This window comes from Haliotis rufescens, unplaced genomic scaffold, assembly GCF_023055435.1.
Source record: "Haliotis rufescens isolate VD_foot unplaced genomic scaffold, xgHalRufe1.0.p SCAF_5, whole genome shotgun sequence".
NCBI classification, from domain to species: Eukaryota; Metazoa; Mollusca; class Gastropoda; order Lepetellida; family Haliotidae; genus Haliotis; species Haliotis rufescens.
In genome coordinates this window covers 50699581-50716857 of record NW_025964223.1, presented here as the reverse complement: position 1 = coordinate 50716857, position 17277 = coordinate 50699581, and the positions used below count along the sequence as shown (strand labels likewise).

The following is a 17277-nucleotide window of genomic DNA, read 5'->3' as shown; positions in this document are numbered from 1 at the left end:
GGTTAACTGATAATACGTTGATTGATTGCTCATTGTTATCTATCACTCAATGTATTTTTAGGAACCGTGGACGATATGACAATAGTTGTCACGTGGGCTTTCTCAGCCGACCCTTGAGACTTGACACCTATGTGAAACACCTGAAACAATCTATGTGATCAGTTGAGAAACGAACACGGGTTATCTCATCCCGAAACGATATATATCTTTTAAAATATTTGATTGTAGATTCACTAAAATTGATTAAGACAATCAAAAGGGCCTAAAAACATCACAACAGATTATTATGTAGGATTAGAAGCCATACAACATAGAAATGTACTTTTCAACGTAACATTTTCAGTCTCTTGGTGATGACATTAAACATCAACATGTTTGGAATTCGTTATTATAATAATACAGATGGAAATGTTTTTCAGTCACTTTGTAAAATAACTGACTATTTAGGCGTTTAATAAATTTGAAAATGTTACACATTTTGACAGTAAAAAAATATACACACTATAAAAAAGCAATGCTCAGGTGAAATATTTACTTTGTGTTGCAAGTCAAAACAGTGTAAACGAAAATCGCAAAATTACCAAGCAAGTGACTTATCAAAACTTTGTCACCATTATCGATGCTACCCACAAAGATACCTACATTTCCTTATTATCTCGAAAACTGTATTTCATTTTGTTGATCAATGTGACCATACGCCCTTATTACTACCGATAAAAGTGACTAATGCGCTTACGAATGGCGCAGCAGAGGTCGCGAACTAGTCTAGATTTCTGCTATACATCCGGGTACTCACTTGGAAAAAACAGTAACAAAGGCAACAACCAGTCCCGGGGAATTGCTTTAGATCAGTGCCCCTTTAAGCTGACACGCTGTGATACTGGAACTCACTGAGTCACTTTAGGAGTAGGGGAAAAGTAAAGGGATTCAAGGTTGCATAAATGTGTGCACGGTGGTGTCTTTGCATGTTATGAAATATTTATGATGCTTTGGTGTTTTTGTCATGTCTTGAGGTGTTGTTTCTACAGCATTTGATTAACATCAAGGTCATAACAAAGACAGTCAGTTTATCTTGTTAATCTTAAAGAGTCAACTGTCAAGTGAGTTTGTCTTTCAGTCATAGTTCAATACAAAATTCTAAAATACCACACACTGAAATTTTGTTATTATAATGCTGTCAACGTTTTCTCATCTCTAAAAGTTATGTGATAACTTATTACTACCTTAGATTGGAGTAATAAGTCTGTAGTATCTGCTACCAGGGCCCACTTGCACAAAGCGATCTTAGCGCTAAGATGATCATAACTCCCATACTTTAACATAGGCTTACAATAGTTGTAGTGCTAAGATCGCTTTGTGCAAGTGGGCCCAGGTGTTTTGATACAAAGGCTAGGTCTTGAGTATTAGGAGCAGTTGAGTTACCTCCCTTGATGTGCTTCCCCCTGCTGTGACTGCCTACTTTCAGTTGGGAGCGGGCAGTGAGAATTGTCAAATGAACATCTGTTTTTAATTGTGTAACTAGCTAATTGAAACAATTCTAAATTGTCTATTCAAATAATATTTTTATGTAATTATCAGATTTTTCTTTTGCTAATTGGAATTTCTGTTCTGAGACCTGTGCTAGATTTGAAAATGTTTAATATTGCTGTCATTTGAATGATCAAGAAGTGGTGAAAAGATTTACTGTCACTGGTTCACTGAAGATGATAATGATTTGAGACAATCATGCAGTATATGATACACTTAATTCTGTGTGTGTGTGTGTGTGTGTGTGTGTGTGTGTGTGTGTGTGTGTGTGTGTGTGTGTGTGTGTGTGTGTGTGTGTGTGTGTGTGTGTGTGTGTGTGTGTGAGAATCTGTGTCTGTCTGTCCGTAATTCGTTTCCAGAGCATATCTTTAAAGCAGTGACAGATTTTTCATGATATATTTGATGTCAAAAGACACGAGGGTGAGATTTTATTTATCATCCAACATCATTCTTCCAACTTTTTTCAGTTTGTAGACAGTAATAAGCAGTGTCTTAAGTGTAAAAAGTACTGCTAACAACTTCAGAAGCAGAGCCATGAGTGATTTCATTTGATTGTGACATCATGGTAACCAATGACATCACAATGGTCTGCAAAGCATTGTGATGCAATTTCATTGCAGCGATATCTACAATGCTGTGGAAGCCTGTTTTTGGATGATAAATATGGAATACTAAATGAGCTCCCGTGTAATACAAATTTTATGAAACGAGTGAATAGTTGTGGTATCTGACGAGTGAAAGCGAGTCAGATACCACAACTATTCATGAGTTTCATAAAATTGGTTTTACATGGGAGCGAGTTTAGTATTTTATTTATTACTTGTCATTTATAACGTTTTTAGAATTATACTGTTGAGTATGAATAGGCTGACACCTACACGATCCACGGCATAGTCCAATTGAGTTTAACAGAATAATACTTCAAACACTTCAAAAGTTGAAACGTTTAATTTAATACCATACAACGGTCCACCTTTAGAATTCACAAAATTATCGTAGGGCTAAGACTATCGCAACTCACATACTTTAACTTAAACTAACGACTGTCGTTGCGCCACAATACGATCGCCTTGTGGAGCGGGCCTTGCACCTCAAAGTTAACAATAACGTCACAATACCCAATGGCGTAATTTGTGGAATTTTGTTGCAAGATCCATCGGCGAAACAATGCCATGTGACGTCAGCCTAGCAACAAGGTTGCTGGGGTCATTGAGTGTGCATAAGATCCTCTCAGTGATCTATCAACTCCACATGCAATGTCGTTGAATAAGCCAAGGGATGTTGACAGCGTTCAATATTTGTTCGTGAAACGTGTTCCGAGAGTACATAAGCACGCGTTTTGGTATTACACAATGTGTAATACAGCTGTATGTTTATTAAACGGGTGATCTCTTCACGGGCAAGTAATAAATAGAGAATCTCACCCGAGTGTCTTTTGATATCAAATATATCAACACGAGTTGATAAAAGTGGGGAAACTCCGAGGCTTCCCGTGTTTTTTTTTCCACTTTTATCAACGAGTGTTGATATATTTGATATCAAAAGACACGAGGGTGGGATTTTATTTATCATCCAACATCATTCTTCCAACTTTTTCAGTTTGTAGAAATTACGATACATTCACATTTGTACTTCAAAACTGTGTATTATGAACAAAATACTGAGAGTGATGTGATGTTTCTAATTTCTAATTGAAATAAAGGTCTATTTCTGACTCTTTTCTTCCATGATTTCCCAATTTGAGTTTTATATTTTAGGTATCCCTTGTGTGTTGTGTCTATGTTTAACAGCAGCAAGGCAGAGTTAAGTTTAACTTCACATTCACAATAATGAACACTCATCGTGCACAAAAAGAAGTTAATATTCTGACCCTTGTCTAGAATACTGATTAAAACAAGATTCTGCACCTTCTCAACTTGAACTGCTTAGCGGCCCTTTGGATTAGCCACAGGTTGGGTAATTTAATGAATTGCTCGCGATTTCACTCAACATTAGATAGCCTTGTGGTACTGATTCGCCTAGTGAAGTTTTCAAGTGAAGATATTTGGGTATATTGATTGACAATTGAGGATGAAAATATTGACTGCCCAAATGGCAGTTTGCTTAACTAACAGTTTCTTGGCTGGAGCATTTACCAGACATGAAATTCTAATATTTATAATGTTCAAGGTGTTTCTACATTAAACATAAGTTTGAAATAGAATTTTCCTCCTTGATAAATACCATACTTTAATTTTGCTTGGTCTCTTGGTGTATTTACAATGAAAGCAGTATTGACTATATTTCATTGATGAAATTTGATACTTTCGTATTTGAATTTCAGAAAATTATTGTTCATTTACACTGTAAGGAAACTTACTTCTGATTGTGTTGGGGGCGGTCGGGTAGCCTGGTGGTTAAAGTGTTCGGTCATCACACCGAAGATCCGGGTTCGATTCCCGACATGGGTACAATGTGTGAAGCCCATTTCTGGTGTCCCCCGCCTTGATATTGCTGGAATATTGCTAAAAGCGGCGTAAAACCATACTCACTCACTCTGATTGTGTTGGCTGCAACAAATATTTGGCATAGGTAATGATCTTTCCAGCCAATGAAATAGGAAAAAGAAGCATAAAACAATAGAATATGGGATCATTGGTAAGACTTCTGATACCTGATGGACGGTATGGGAAGAAGTATATTTGTTTGTTATTTTAATAGTGCAGCACTCAACAGTATTACAGCTAGGTTGTGGCAGCATGTAAATAATTGACTTTGAACCAGACAGCCCAGTTGATGGTATTATGTATGTCCTGTGCTCTCTTGGTAAGATGACACACCAAGTCACCAAGCCTGACCATCCGATCCGTATTGTTGCCTCTTATGACCAGAGGGGCGGTCGGGTAGCCTAGCGGTTAAAGCGTTTGCTTGTCACGCCAAAGACCCGGGTTCGATTTCCGATATGGGTACAATGTATGAAGCCCATTTCTGGTGTCCCCCGCCCTGATATTTCTGGAATATTGCTAAAAGCAGCGTAAAACCATACTCAGTCAGTCAGTCTTACGACCAGCACAGGTTGCTGTGGACCTAACCCGATAACCCTAATGGTGGGTAGAAGGATGTCACACTTTTCCCACACCCATGAAGATCCGGGTTAGAATGTTTGTCATGAGATGCAATTATTCTTGTTGTAAGAGGAAAATAACTAGATCAGGCTCTCTGACATGGTTGATGCATGTCATATCCCAGTTGCATGGATTGATGCCAATCACTGCATTGTCTGGTCCAGACTTGATTATTTCAAGACCACTGTCATTTGGCTGGAATATTGCTGAGTTCAGCGTTAAGCAACAGACAAACACAGTTTATCCAGACATGCCTACTGTTTCCTTTTTGAGAGACATTTATGTACATCTTTACAGAGCTCCAGATAAGCTTTTGATGTTGTGGGTATTTTACCCATGCATTTTAAAATCATTGGGTATCAGTAATTCTATCTGGGTATTCAAATTTCTGTTACCCACTAGTTTTTACACATGTGGGTATTTAAGTTAAATATTTAAAAACACTATTCATCTAGTCCCTGCAAACTGGTGTCGTGTGGGTCTGAGAGCTTTATAGGACTCAAAAATACCGCCATACTTCCACAAGAAAGTGTGATGGCAAATGATCATGATGTAAGTGTCATCGTGGAGTTTGGCAAGGTTGACGGAATGCCCGTTTATAATTTCAAAATAAGTTGCTGATTTGGTAATCGAATACGCAGGGTTACTTCACAATATTTTGATGATACGCACAAGTTTTAATTTTGTAGCGTATCTGTAATGTTAGTTGCGTATTTGATACGCTTGGATGTTATATGACTGCGTATTTCTGCATTTCTGATGCGTATTTCACGCAGATACGCAGCTTATCTGGAGCTCTGTCTTTATAATGATTGATCGTATGATGCTGGTGTAGAAGCATGAGGAAAAACCTGCTCTCAGATATGTCTACTCCTGGTTTGCGCTGTTATGACAATTGTGTTTTAACTATAGAAACCACTTTGGAAGCTGGTAAGGTGTAATATTTTCTCATGAAATTATTCTTTATTATGTCTGAGTGATATTTCTGGACATAATTACTTGTTCTAGACGCTTTCATCTAAGTATTCTTGTTTTGACTGAATCATCAAAAGAGTTTATAATGGTTATGTGTAGATTGGCATCAGATTTCATTGTGTCTTGTCCCAAGGAAACAAACGTCAATATTTCTGATAGGCGAGTGTGTTTCCTGACAGGATTGTCTGGTGATTCTGTGCAGACATTCCAGATCACCTGTAGTCGATGATTAGCTACGCATTGAGAGTCACAAAGCATGCTGGGTAATCACAAGTCTGCATCATCGTTGCCAGAAACCATTGTTTCATACATGAATAAACTAGCTTCCTGAAAACTTGTTCAGTAGAGATTGGCGTACATTGCTTTGGCTTTGTGAATTATACATACAGCATGCAGCTGCAGTTTTAATGTGGCAATTTTGATCCATGCAAAACTGGGTTGATCATTTCATAGTTCATATCTTGCATGGCCTGTCTGTTGTGAGATCAATTAAAACTATTTCTGTTGGGGCAAGAATACTTCAAAATGGCCTGATTATCATAAAAAGATACAGTTTGCGATGTCGTCCAAATCTTTTCATTACCATTTAATGGAATGTGCAAAGAAATCTTTGACTTTTTGGGAAAGGCATGATTTGACGTCAATGGCAAAGTCATGAGATTGCCAATACATGTTGAATGAGATGAGGAATTATATTCAGTTTTATTTCCATATTCCAAACTCAACTGAAGCAAGTGTGGTATATTTCCAAACACTTTGATTATTATTTTACATTTGATTGTTACAAAAGCTATGAACAATATAGTATTACTTTACATTTTGGCTCTGCAGCAGGGTACAATGTGTGAAACCCATTTCTGGTGTACCTGTCATGGTGTTGCGGGAATAATGCTGAAGGCAGTTTCAAACCCTTAACTAGCTGACTCAGCTGTGAGCGATACATGTATCATGATATAACATTTATACTAAGTTTTCATATAATAATTAGATCCACATCAAGTGCTTTTATGAGTTATGAGAGTGTAATATTTATACATCATTTCATATAATTATAATTTAGCAAGTAATACTTATCATCAGGTAAAATGCATATATAAAATATCAGTAGTTTCAGTTATAGCTTTTTAGATAGATGCTAGCCTAAGGTAACGAGAACACATCTCCTAGACATACTATTCAATAAGACAAAAGTTATGTCTACATAGTTTAATAGATTTAAAGCTTTTAGATAAATACTAGCCTAAGGTATCAAGATCCCATCTCCCAGGCATAATATCCAATAAGAAACAAGATATGTCTACATAGTCTTATAGATTGCCTTGAACTATTTTATTTTAGTAAATCTGTCATCACCTATATTAGAATAACATTCAGCAATTACTTCAATTTAGACTCATTAAGGATTAGCCCCCATAAAAGCTCGTCAATAGTGACACCATAATCCCCTTCAAAGCACCCAGTAAATATGTCAACAAGATTAGTGCCAGTCCAACAGGATTAACAGGATTAAGTATTCCCCTCTGTCTAGCCATTCAATAACCATAAGGCACACCCCATTGTGTATCAACCAATCATATTCCTTTTTATTCTTCTAAGTTTTTTTAAAAACACACAGAAGCAAAATGTTAAGCAGAAGGGGTTTGTCGCTCTAACCAAGCAGATCTCTCCCCCACAGCCCAGAGGGTTGTACCGAATCCGTGGCACCCTCAGCTATATTCTAAGATGTTGTAAATTGGTTCATTGTTAATTGTTCTTGTAAATAAAATTGTGATTAGTCTCCTGTGACTTCGGCTCTTTTCTGACTAATTCCCCCAAGAAAACCAGCACGCCAATTGGAAGGTTTTGTTCATCCAAACAGAACCATAATACATGTATGACAGCTACGTAGAAACTGGGGCTGTGAGTCTAAATTTACAGGGGGCACGGGTGGCCCAGTCATCTAAGGCGCCGCGATTCGCTGTGCAGAGTTGCGTCCCCTGGACACACCAGAAACCTATGATTGTGGGTTCGAATCCTGGTTCGCCCCAATTATGTTTCTAGGGTTGTCAGCACCATACCCGTGCTCGTTGGTTTCACCGAAGTGGTAAACGTCTGAGACCTGCATCACTTCGGGCTTTCCTCCCACATTAAGCTGACACGCCGTGATATAACTGGAATAATGTTAAAAGCGGCGTTAAACCCAGCTCACTCACTCACTCTAAATTTACAACCGGTTACCTGCCCCTTATTACCCAACCCTAACCGGGTACCCACTGTAGGCCTCAAGAGTTGGGTACAAGATGTCCAATCGGGAATTGTTTTACTGGAGCCCTAGCAAAAAAACAATTTAGATACACATATAAAACAATCTGATAATGCATACACTGAAATTAACTGAAGCTTTATCATTATTCAAGATATTAAAGTCAGAAGAATGCATGGAGTCAGAAAGAAATGCAAACATAAGAAACTTGAAGTGAAACCATGGAGTTTTATTGTGGTCATTAATCAATATATATCATGTGAGTAACCGCGTGTCCAGGTAGTCCTGTGGGTACCCAGGTCCTACTCAGAAGCCCCCCCCCCCCCCCCACCCCCCGACGAAAGTACCTGATTTACCCATCCAAGCCCACAGTAGAAACCCAACTGATCCAGATGTGAATGCTCTTTGTAAAAACATCCTGATTAACAAGCTTCCATTTAAGTAATCACTTAGGGTATTGGGTAATTTCTTTGTGCATATCTAGACGTGTACAACCACAACGTACTTGAAATACTCAACCTTAGACAAACTCAGTGTTTGATAGCATTTGTGAAAATCCATGCTGTCGATTACAATTACACATTTACAAGGGGCCAATCCCCATTTAGTTGTCTCGTGGATACTGGAGTTCTCTTTGCCTCCAAAGCCACTTGGGGTGAAGTTTGTCAAATGTTGCTTTGCTGGTCCTGAGATAAACATTGTTTGGCTGACAACCATGAGATATTATGACATGTGAATATAAACATGACAACATGCTAATAAAAGTCGAACATGTTGAATTCCTGGTGGGAACTTGCACGACATTTGGGTAAAAATCAATAGATGCGATAGGATTGTGTCATTGTTGGACTTGTTGTAATAACTTCCTTATATTTCATTGGTGCACATTATATACATTAATTGTAAGCTGGACTGAGCCGAACATGATAACCGTACAGCAGGTGGAAGATTGCTTCTTGAAATTGCAGTGAATTCTGGTAATACATCATGAATTTCCACACCATCCAATCAGCTTGCATTTGAATTTATTACATCACAGGGCAGTCATACCTAGTAGTAGTCATAAACCCTCGACACATGTCATGAGGCTTCCAGGACAGAATATGTCCCATGCTTGTCTTCCTGTGGGAATTCCTGGACAGAATGTCCCATGCTTGTCTCTCTGTGGGGATTCCAGGACAGAATATGTCCCATGCTTGTCTCCCTTTAGGGATTCCTGGACAGAATGTCCCATGCATGTCTCTCAGTGGGGATTCCAGGGTAGAATATGTCCCATGTTTGTCTCCCTATGGGGATTCTTGGGCAGAATATGTCCCATGCTTGTCTCAAAGAGATTCCAGGGCAGAATATGGCTCTGTATGTCTCCTTGTGGGGATTCAAAGGCATGATATGGCTCATGCTTGCCTCCTCGTGGGGATTCCAGTGCAGAATATATCCCATGCTTGTCTCCCCATGGAGATTCCTGGTCAGAATATATCCCATGCTTGTCTCCTCAAGGAGATTCCAGGCAGAATATGGCTCTGTTTGTCTCCCCATGGGGATTCAAAGGCATGATATGGCTTATGCCTCCTCCTGGGGATTCCACTGCAGAATATATCCCATGTTTGTCTCCCCATAGGGATTGAAGGGCAGAATATGTCCCTTGCTTGGCTCCCTGTGGGGATTCCAGGGCAAATGAAGCACCATGATTGTCTCTTCATGGGAATTCTATAGCAGAATAGGTCCCCAACACCATGCCGGTCTCCCTGTGGGGATTCAATGGCAGAATAGGTCCCCAACACCATGCCGGTCTCCCTGTGGGGATTCAATGGCAGAATAGGTCCCCAACACCATGCCAGTCTCCCTGTGGGAATTCTATAGAAGAATAGGTCCCCAACACCATGCCGGTCTCCCTGTGAGGGTTCTATAGCAGAATAGGTCCCCAACACCATGCCGGTCTCCCTGTGGGAATTCTATGGCAGAGTAGGTGCCCAACACCATGCCGGTCTCCCTGTGGGATTGATTCAGCTCTCATAATACAACATTCAGTTACTTTCTGTTCATTACATTTCTTGATGGGACAGTCGGGTAGCCTAGTGGTTAAAAGCGTTTGCTCGTCACACCAAAGAACCGGGTTCAATTCCCAACATGGGTACAATGCGTAACCCTCATTTCTGGTGTCCTCCACCGTAATATTGCTGGAATATTTCTAAAAGCAGCGTAAAATCATACTCACTCACTCATTTCTTGAAAATATCCTTTTGGGGCCATGGTGACATGAAAAACATTTTATGGTTCAAACAAACTTGATGTTATAGATTTGATTACATTTCTATCTGATTGAAGTATGAGAATGCTTTTGTAAAATTCAATTTATCACAATGATTATATTGATATTTGTAACATTTTTCAACTTCTTATTACATATTAATCGATAAAATGGTATTATGTATAAGATAAAGAATGTTTTTCATGGTACCTAATGATGAATGGCATGTCTTTCCTTCATTTGTTACATTCGTCAGGCGCTAAGCAAACCAATTTTCACATGATGGACGAAAAAGTCAATAGAGAATGTAATCCTGGTTTATGGTTTTATCTGATTTACCGCAAACTGGCAGAACATGTCTGTGACTTCTCCGTCTTTAACCCATTAGCAATGGCATGCATCCCACACTTGGGATGTTTTCTGTTTCCCTGTTGATTTGTGCGCTTGAGTTATTTCAGTTATAAATGAAATTATGGCTTGCAAATTGTATTCTATTGTGGATTTAAATTCTTTCTGTGGTCTGTTGTTTTACAGACTGTTTCTCTCAAAGGCAATTTGGTGTTTAGATTTTCTCCACCTTCCGGGGAGTTAACCTGGAGTGAATAAGTGAGTGAGTATGGTTTTACGCCACTTTTAGCAATATTCCAGAAATATCACAGGGGGACACCAGAAATGGGCTTCACTCAATGTACCAATGTCGGGAATCAAACCCGGGTCTTCGGCCTGACGAGCGAACGCTTTAACCACTAGGCTACCCGACCACCCCACATTTAACCTGGAATATTGTCTTGATAACTGGTTGGGGGGAATAGACACAGCTAAGCCCTTCAAGGAATTATCCAGGGTTCTCAACTAAGTAATCTTGACAGGCAAATTTGGATTTTTTAAAGTTCTTAGTTTCCTAAATTCAGAGGTATTTGGACATTGTATTTTAACATTTTTATTTGCATTCAGTGCAATAATGTAAGGTATATGTTAATGCCTCTTCTTCTTCATTGGTCTTATCAGTGATAAACCTGTCACCTCGAGTAAAGTTCTGTAACTGTATTAACATGAATTGGGAAATATTAAATTCCATTTTGGGAACTTTTACTAACATTTCCTTAGGACTTGGGGCCAAATATCGGCCTCTGAGCAGGTGTAGATAAACAACCTCATTTAGTAATAGTCGACCCGTGAAGATCTGGGTTAGAATAGGTCTTCAGCAAGTCATGCTTGCCATAATAGGCGACTATGCTTGTTGTATGAGGTAACTAACGGGATCGGGTGGTCAGGCTCGCTAACTTGGATGATGCATGTCATCGATCCCAATTTCGTGGATCGATGCTCATGATGTCAATCACTGGATTGTCTGGTCCAGACCACCATCATATAGCTGGAATACTGCTTAGTGTGGCGTTAAGCAACAAACAAAAAACAATCATACAGAACCATGCACTGATGGACTTCCTGGGCAGGGATGTAAATTAGCACAGTTTTGTTGATGTTAAAGGTATGCAAAGGGCAAGTCAAGTTTCAAACATTCTGGGGGGTATTGTTATATTTTATCACTATTCATGCTGGTAGACATTCTTGGTTAACTTCCATCCCTACTATGAACAACTTGTGTCTTGTACCCATGTGTGCAATTAAAGATGTAATATCAGTCATTGGTTTGCCTGATCCAGACCTAAACCCTTTCAGCATTCGTCATGTGATGACAGAATACCCTTGTTTTGTGGATATACAGACTGTGTTTATTCATTCTCTTTCAATGTCAAGGTCAGATGATGATAGATTATGTGTTTGAGGTGAGTGAGTTACAATTTGAGGTCACGTTGTCAATATCCCTGCCCTATTATGATGATATGGAGATTGAACTCTACAGTCTTTTGTCATCACAGTGGTGTGAAGTATGAAGTATGAAGCTGGCAGCCCAAGGATCATATTCGTAGTGAATCTGTGATCTGAAACCAATGATCAGTGGTTGCTGGAGCCTCCAGGACTGGCCAGTTGATCCTGGTGGCTCCGTCGGACCACTGGGACACTTGTGCCCTCTTTCTTTGAACATCTTTGTGTCTGCATATGTTGCAGAGTTTGAGAGATAGCGTGTTTCATGAAAGGGAACAGATCGTGTCTAGTGTCAGTCTATGAATCATGAGGTATCGATCTTTGTATGAGCAACTGTGGATGTGACTTTCCTTTTGCATGTGAGTTATGACTGACCTTTAGAGATGGAATCAGGAGAACTTGAAAAATTGTTAACTTAGATAAAAATTATCTTTGGAATTCTGAATTTCCCATGTGTATGAGATTGGATGTCCACATTTTGAAGTACTAAGATTGGATTTGTGAAATTTTAGAAGTTTTTGATTTGATTATATTGACTTCTTAATGTAATATAAAATGGAGATAGGTATGGCTTATATTTGATGTGTGACTCATGTTTGTGATTAATGACCACAGACTGGAATTTGGGAGAGAGCATATGGTTTAGGTAAGGCATTAAACTGCATGTTCTGAATATTGATATGTTCACAGTAGAGTGTACAGAGTTTGAAACAATAAAAGGGATTTCAGACTGGCTTTTATTGAAATATTATGATTTGATTATTGTTCCCAGAAATAACTAAGTTCCAGAACCAATCATTTATGATCGGGGTTGTGTTGGGTGGAATGGGCCAGAATAAGGGGAAATTACCAAAGTCAAGACAGATTAAGGGGAAGGTTGTAAAAAGTGCTTTGGTGAGTACTAAAAAAGTGATTAAATGCTTATTTGCTGCTTTCTTGATAATAAACTTCTTTGGGAATTCAGCATTATCAGGGTTGGTTTGTTTGTTTGTTTGTTTGTTGTTTAATCCCACACTCAGCAATATTCCAGCTGTATGACAGTGGTTTGTAAATAATCGAGTCTGGACCAGACAATCCAGTGATTGATATCTTGAGCATCGATCCTCGCAATGTGGGATCGATGACATGCATCAACCAAGTCCATGAGCCTGACCACCTGATCCCGTTAGTCGCCTTTTACGACAAGCATAGTCTCCTTTTACAGCAAGCATAGGTTGCTGAAGACCTATTCTACCCCAGGTCTTCACGGGACGCATCATCAGGGGATGCCAGAGCTCCAGATAAGCTGTGTATCTGCGTAAAATACGCATCAGAAATATGCAGTGAAATAAAATTCAAGCGTATCAAATACGCAACGAACATTACAGATACGCTACAAAAATAAAACTAGTGCGTATCATCAAAATATTGTAAAGTAACCCTGCGTATTCGATTAGCAAATCAAACTTATTTTGAAATTATATATGGACATTCTGTCAACCTTGCCAAACTCCACGATGACAGTTACATCATGATCATTTGCCATCACACTTTTATGTGGAAGTATGGCGGTATTTTTGAGTCCTATAAAGCTCTCAAACCCACACGACAACAGTTTGCAGGGACTAGTCTATATGAAGTGTATTTAAATATTTAACTTAAATACCCACATGTGTAAAAACTAGTGGATAACATAAATTTGAATACCCAGATAGAATTACTGATATCCAATGATTTTAAAATGCATGGGTAAAATACCCACAACACCAAAAACTTATCTGGAGCTCTGGGATACTGATAATTCTGTCCTAGCGTAGCTACCCTTGCTTGTAGCAAGAACAGACTAGTGAAGGTCAGGTATTTACAGTGTGTCCTGACAGTGTGCCACCGTACCCAGCCAGCATGGATCTTTGCTCATGCTCTCAACTAGGGATGGGTATTGGATGTTTAATGTGTATCACAATATTTTAAAATGCACAAGGCCGTATTGCCATACATATCACAATGTATTGTTTAATTCAACATTTTTAATTCAGAAGCAATTTGAACATAAATGCAGGAATTGAAGTTCATAAATGGAACAAAACAAGAAACTGGAACAGCATAATGTTTACTCATTCAATAAATGTACAAGGATGCACGCTCCGGGACAGTGATGACAGTGTTACACCACTGCCACAGAAGAACTCCAGAATGCGAACTTGCATTTTGGAATTATAAAAACATTTCAAAGGTACACGTATTTGGCAAGTGTATAACATTAAACACATGGTAAAAATCACTATTTGAAATCACCCGATATACTGAGCATTAAAACATGATATTGTGATACGTATCCTGGAAAGAATGAACCTCAATTTACCGATATACCCGTAATACCGTGCACCCTTACTCTCAACCACTGGGTTTATTTCTGGTTTAGGAAGGATGGAATATAGATGACTGTGGCATAGTGCAGCAGTCACTCATTCACTCACCTTAATGCGAAAAGCTCCAAGATTGTTGATGCATCATTAAGTTATAATCAAACACTCACCCATTCACTCATCATGTATTAGGGAGGGTCCAACAAGACATTCCTAATAAATGGGGAGGGTTATTTCTGTGTTCACTCATGGATGATCAGTCTTGAGAAACTAAAGTTTGGAACGATGATGAATGATGATGGTGGTTGTGATGATTATGATGATTATTATCATGACTGGATCATGATGACCATGCTTTCAGAAAATATAGGAAAGAAAAGTCACTATAGCAACATGCACATTCAGTAATTGCAGCTGCACTTAGCGAGATTACTGTCTATCCCGACTCCTTAGGTCTATTGATTTGTGGGTGGATGTTAAACTCACCCACCTAATGTTAACAAGGAGTCAGAGACCCTTTTACTTTAACCACCAGTAAAACGGCTGTCAAAACGTTTTACATTTGTGACATAAACTAACAAAAAGAGTGAACTCCTTTAACTTTTACTGATGTAATTCAAAGGTCAGATCCCCTTTAAATGTTACTACTATGCAAATCCAGAGTTAGAGCTCCTTTAAGTGTTACTGCAGCAGTCGGTACTGATTATTGGAGTTTGGGGATAGCATCAGTGTTATGATGGCAGTCTATAGCTTCACGAAATCACACGACTTGAATAAATTTCTAGGGATGTGTGTTTGTAATGGATCAGAACGCTCGCTCGTTACCAATCAATCATCCATGATTCTCAAGATTTGCCGAGTCGGCTCGGAACCTACGCGGCCAGTTCCATTCTCCGGACCAGCTTGTGTTCAGGGCAGTTTGTTTTTGTTAATTTGTTCCTTGTAAATGGGACTATCGGGTTAAGGCATGATTTGTTTCCAGAATGGGAGCATGTGAATGATTACAAAAGTCCATACAACATTAATCATGGATAGGAAATTCGGAAAGCCAAAACGAAAAAGTGTTACTTTTCGTGCTGATGATTTAGTTGGAAAATCTGATAAGGTAAGTGCTCATTGGGTTGAAATGTTATAGATGTTTAGGTGCATCAGTTCATGATAAAGATTTTTATCAGTGCAAATATGCCATTTATAATGCTTTGAATACTCATTTATTCCGCCCAGACTCAGAGATGTTCTCTATGCTGCACTTGTGAGGGTTGTCAGTAGAAATGAAACAAATTGAGTTACTGATATGTAGAATGCTATAGCTGATGAAATAACTGTCTTGGAAAGTCCTGTCTATGTAGCTACTCAGAAAGACCAGAGTTGGGTATTTATGTGCTGGTTTCCAGGATGGAATGTGATCCATGCCGATAAATTAGTGATTACATAAATAAAAGCAGAATGTAGGAATTGTGTGCATTAACAACAATGTTGGGTAAATTATTAGTTCTTCCATCTTCTGAAACTACTTACCAGATTGCACTCTCTGTCAATGTGTGTTGTTTAGGTTTATCTAACAGATGTGAGTGCTTATATCTTCTTAATGCGAATATGTCCACATTTGTTAGGGGAGGTAGTGATTTGTTTTGCTGGACACAGCACAAGCTAATGCTGCCAGCAGTTCATAGCTTAAGAAAACAGTTCCCTGTAGTTGTTATTAGGTTTTGGAATCAGCTTTGAGTTTGTAAAATTAAATGTGACATGATGATAGTTTTCGGATATATACTACTCAAAAGAAGTTAAGGAACACCTTTTGTTTTTCATATCACATCAACTACAGTCATTTTGTAGCAGGGCATGGAGTCATCCCACAGATGACATCCTTACCTTGTCAGCTTGCTGAGGGGGTTAACCTCTTTGGTCATATGGACAAGGCGTCCGACCTCTGATCAGAAGGTCCGTGGTTCGAATCCCATCACGGGACTCGGAAATTTTATGGCCGCTACATTGGCGCCCAACGTGGGGCTGAGCACGTTCACATCAAATTAGAATAAAATAAGCCTCAGTACCCTACTATGCGGCCCGGGACGTGCCTTCTGTTGACGGGGGAGTATGTAGCAGGGATGAGTAGTAGAGTAGAATAAGTCTTCAGCAACCCATGCTTGCCATAAAAGGTGACTATGCTTGTCGTAAAAGGCGACTTACGGGACCGGGTGGTCAGGCTCGCTGACTTGGTTGATGCATGTCATCGATCCCAATTTCGTGGATCGAATCTCATGATATTAATCACTGGATTGTCTGGTCCAGACTCAATTATTTACAGACCACCATCATATAGCTGGAATATTGCTGAGTGTGGCGTTAAACAACAGACCAACCAACCAACCAACCACTGTGGAGAGTTGCGTACTTTGGGCATGCCAGAGACAAATGATTGTGGGTTCAAATCCCAGTTCACCCCACTTATGTTTCTAGGTTTGTCAGCACCATAACTGTTCATGGGTTTCACCGAAGAGGTAAACGTCTGACACCTTCGGGCTTTCCTCTAACATCAAGCTGACATGCCGTGATATAACTGGAATACTGTTAAAAGTGATGTTAAACCCAACTCACTCACTCACTAATATTGTCCTGGATTAGGTTGATACTTTGAAGGGGAAAGTTAAGAATATTAAGGGTTTTATTGGCTGACATTTATTGAGGTTAAAATTGGCTTAACAAAGGGGCACTTGGGGCACAAGTCTGTGCATGGGATAATGCTATAGAAAGGAGAAACGAGTTGAAGACCTGCATATTGCAGCACTTCACTCATGTTGGCATACCTGTCTTGAACAAGATTAAAGGACGTGCCTGAGTGTTTTAGAAGGTTTATTTAGTGCAAGATTAAACACATAATTGAAACCAGTTATCTCAAACTTTGTTATTTCGAATGTATCTGAACATGAAGCCTTGTTGGTCCTGAGTGTGGTCCTGTACTTGTGCTCCTGTACTTGTGACCCACCCGGAGATAAGGGACCTAGT

General features: G+C 39.2%; 1 protein-coding gene across 5 annotated transcripts in view; it reads left to right on the top strand.

The window, feature by feature from the left end:
• Nucleotides 1-17277, top strand: part of LOC124126830 (four and a half LIM domains protein 2-like) — a 161258-nt gene that overhangs the window by 31422 nt on the left and 112559 nt on the right. For 3 of the 5 annotated variants that reach the window (XM_046490369.2, XM_046490361.2, XM_048384393.1), the window contains exon 1: nucleotides 15284-15376. The exons of the other annotated variants lie outside the window; for them this stretch is intronic. In XM_046490369.2, the coding sequence (XP_046346325.1) occupies nucleotides 15299-15376 (78 nt within the window). In that variant the 5' untranslated portion in view covers nucleotides 15284-15298. Of the gene's footprint in view, nucleotides 1-15283; nucleotides 15377-17277 lie in introns of those variants that run through there. 5 annotated transcript variants of the gene reach the window in all.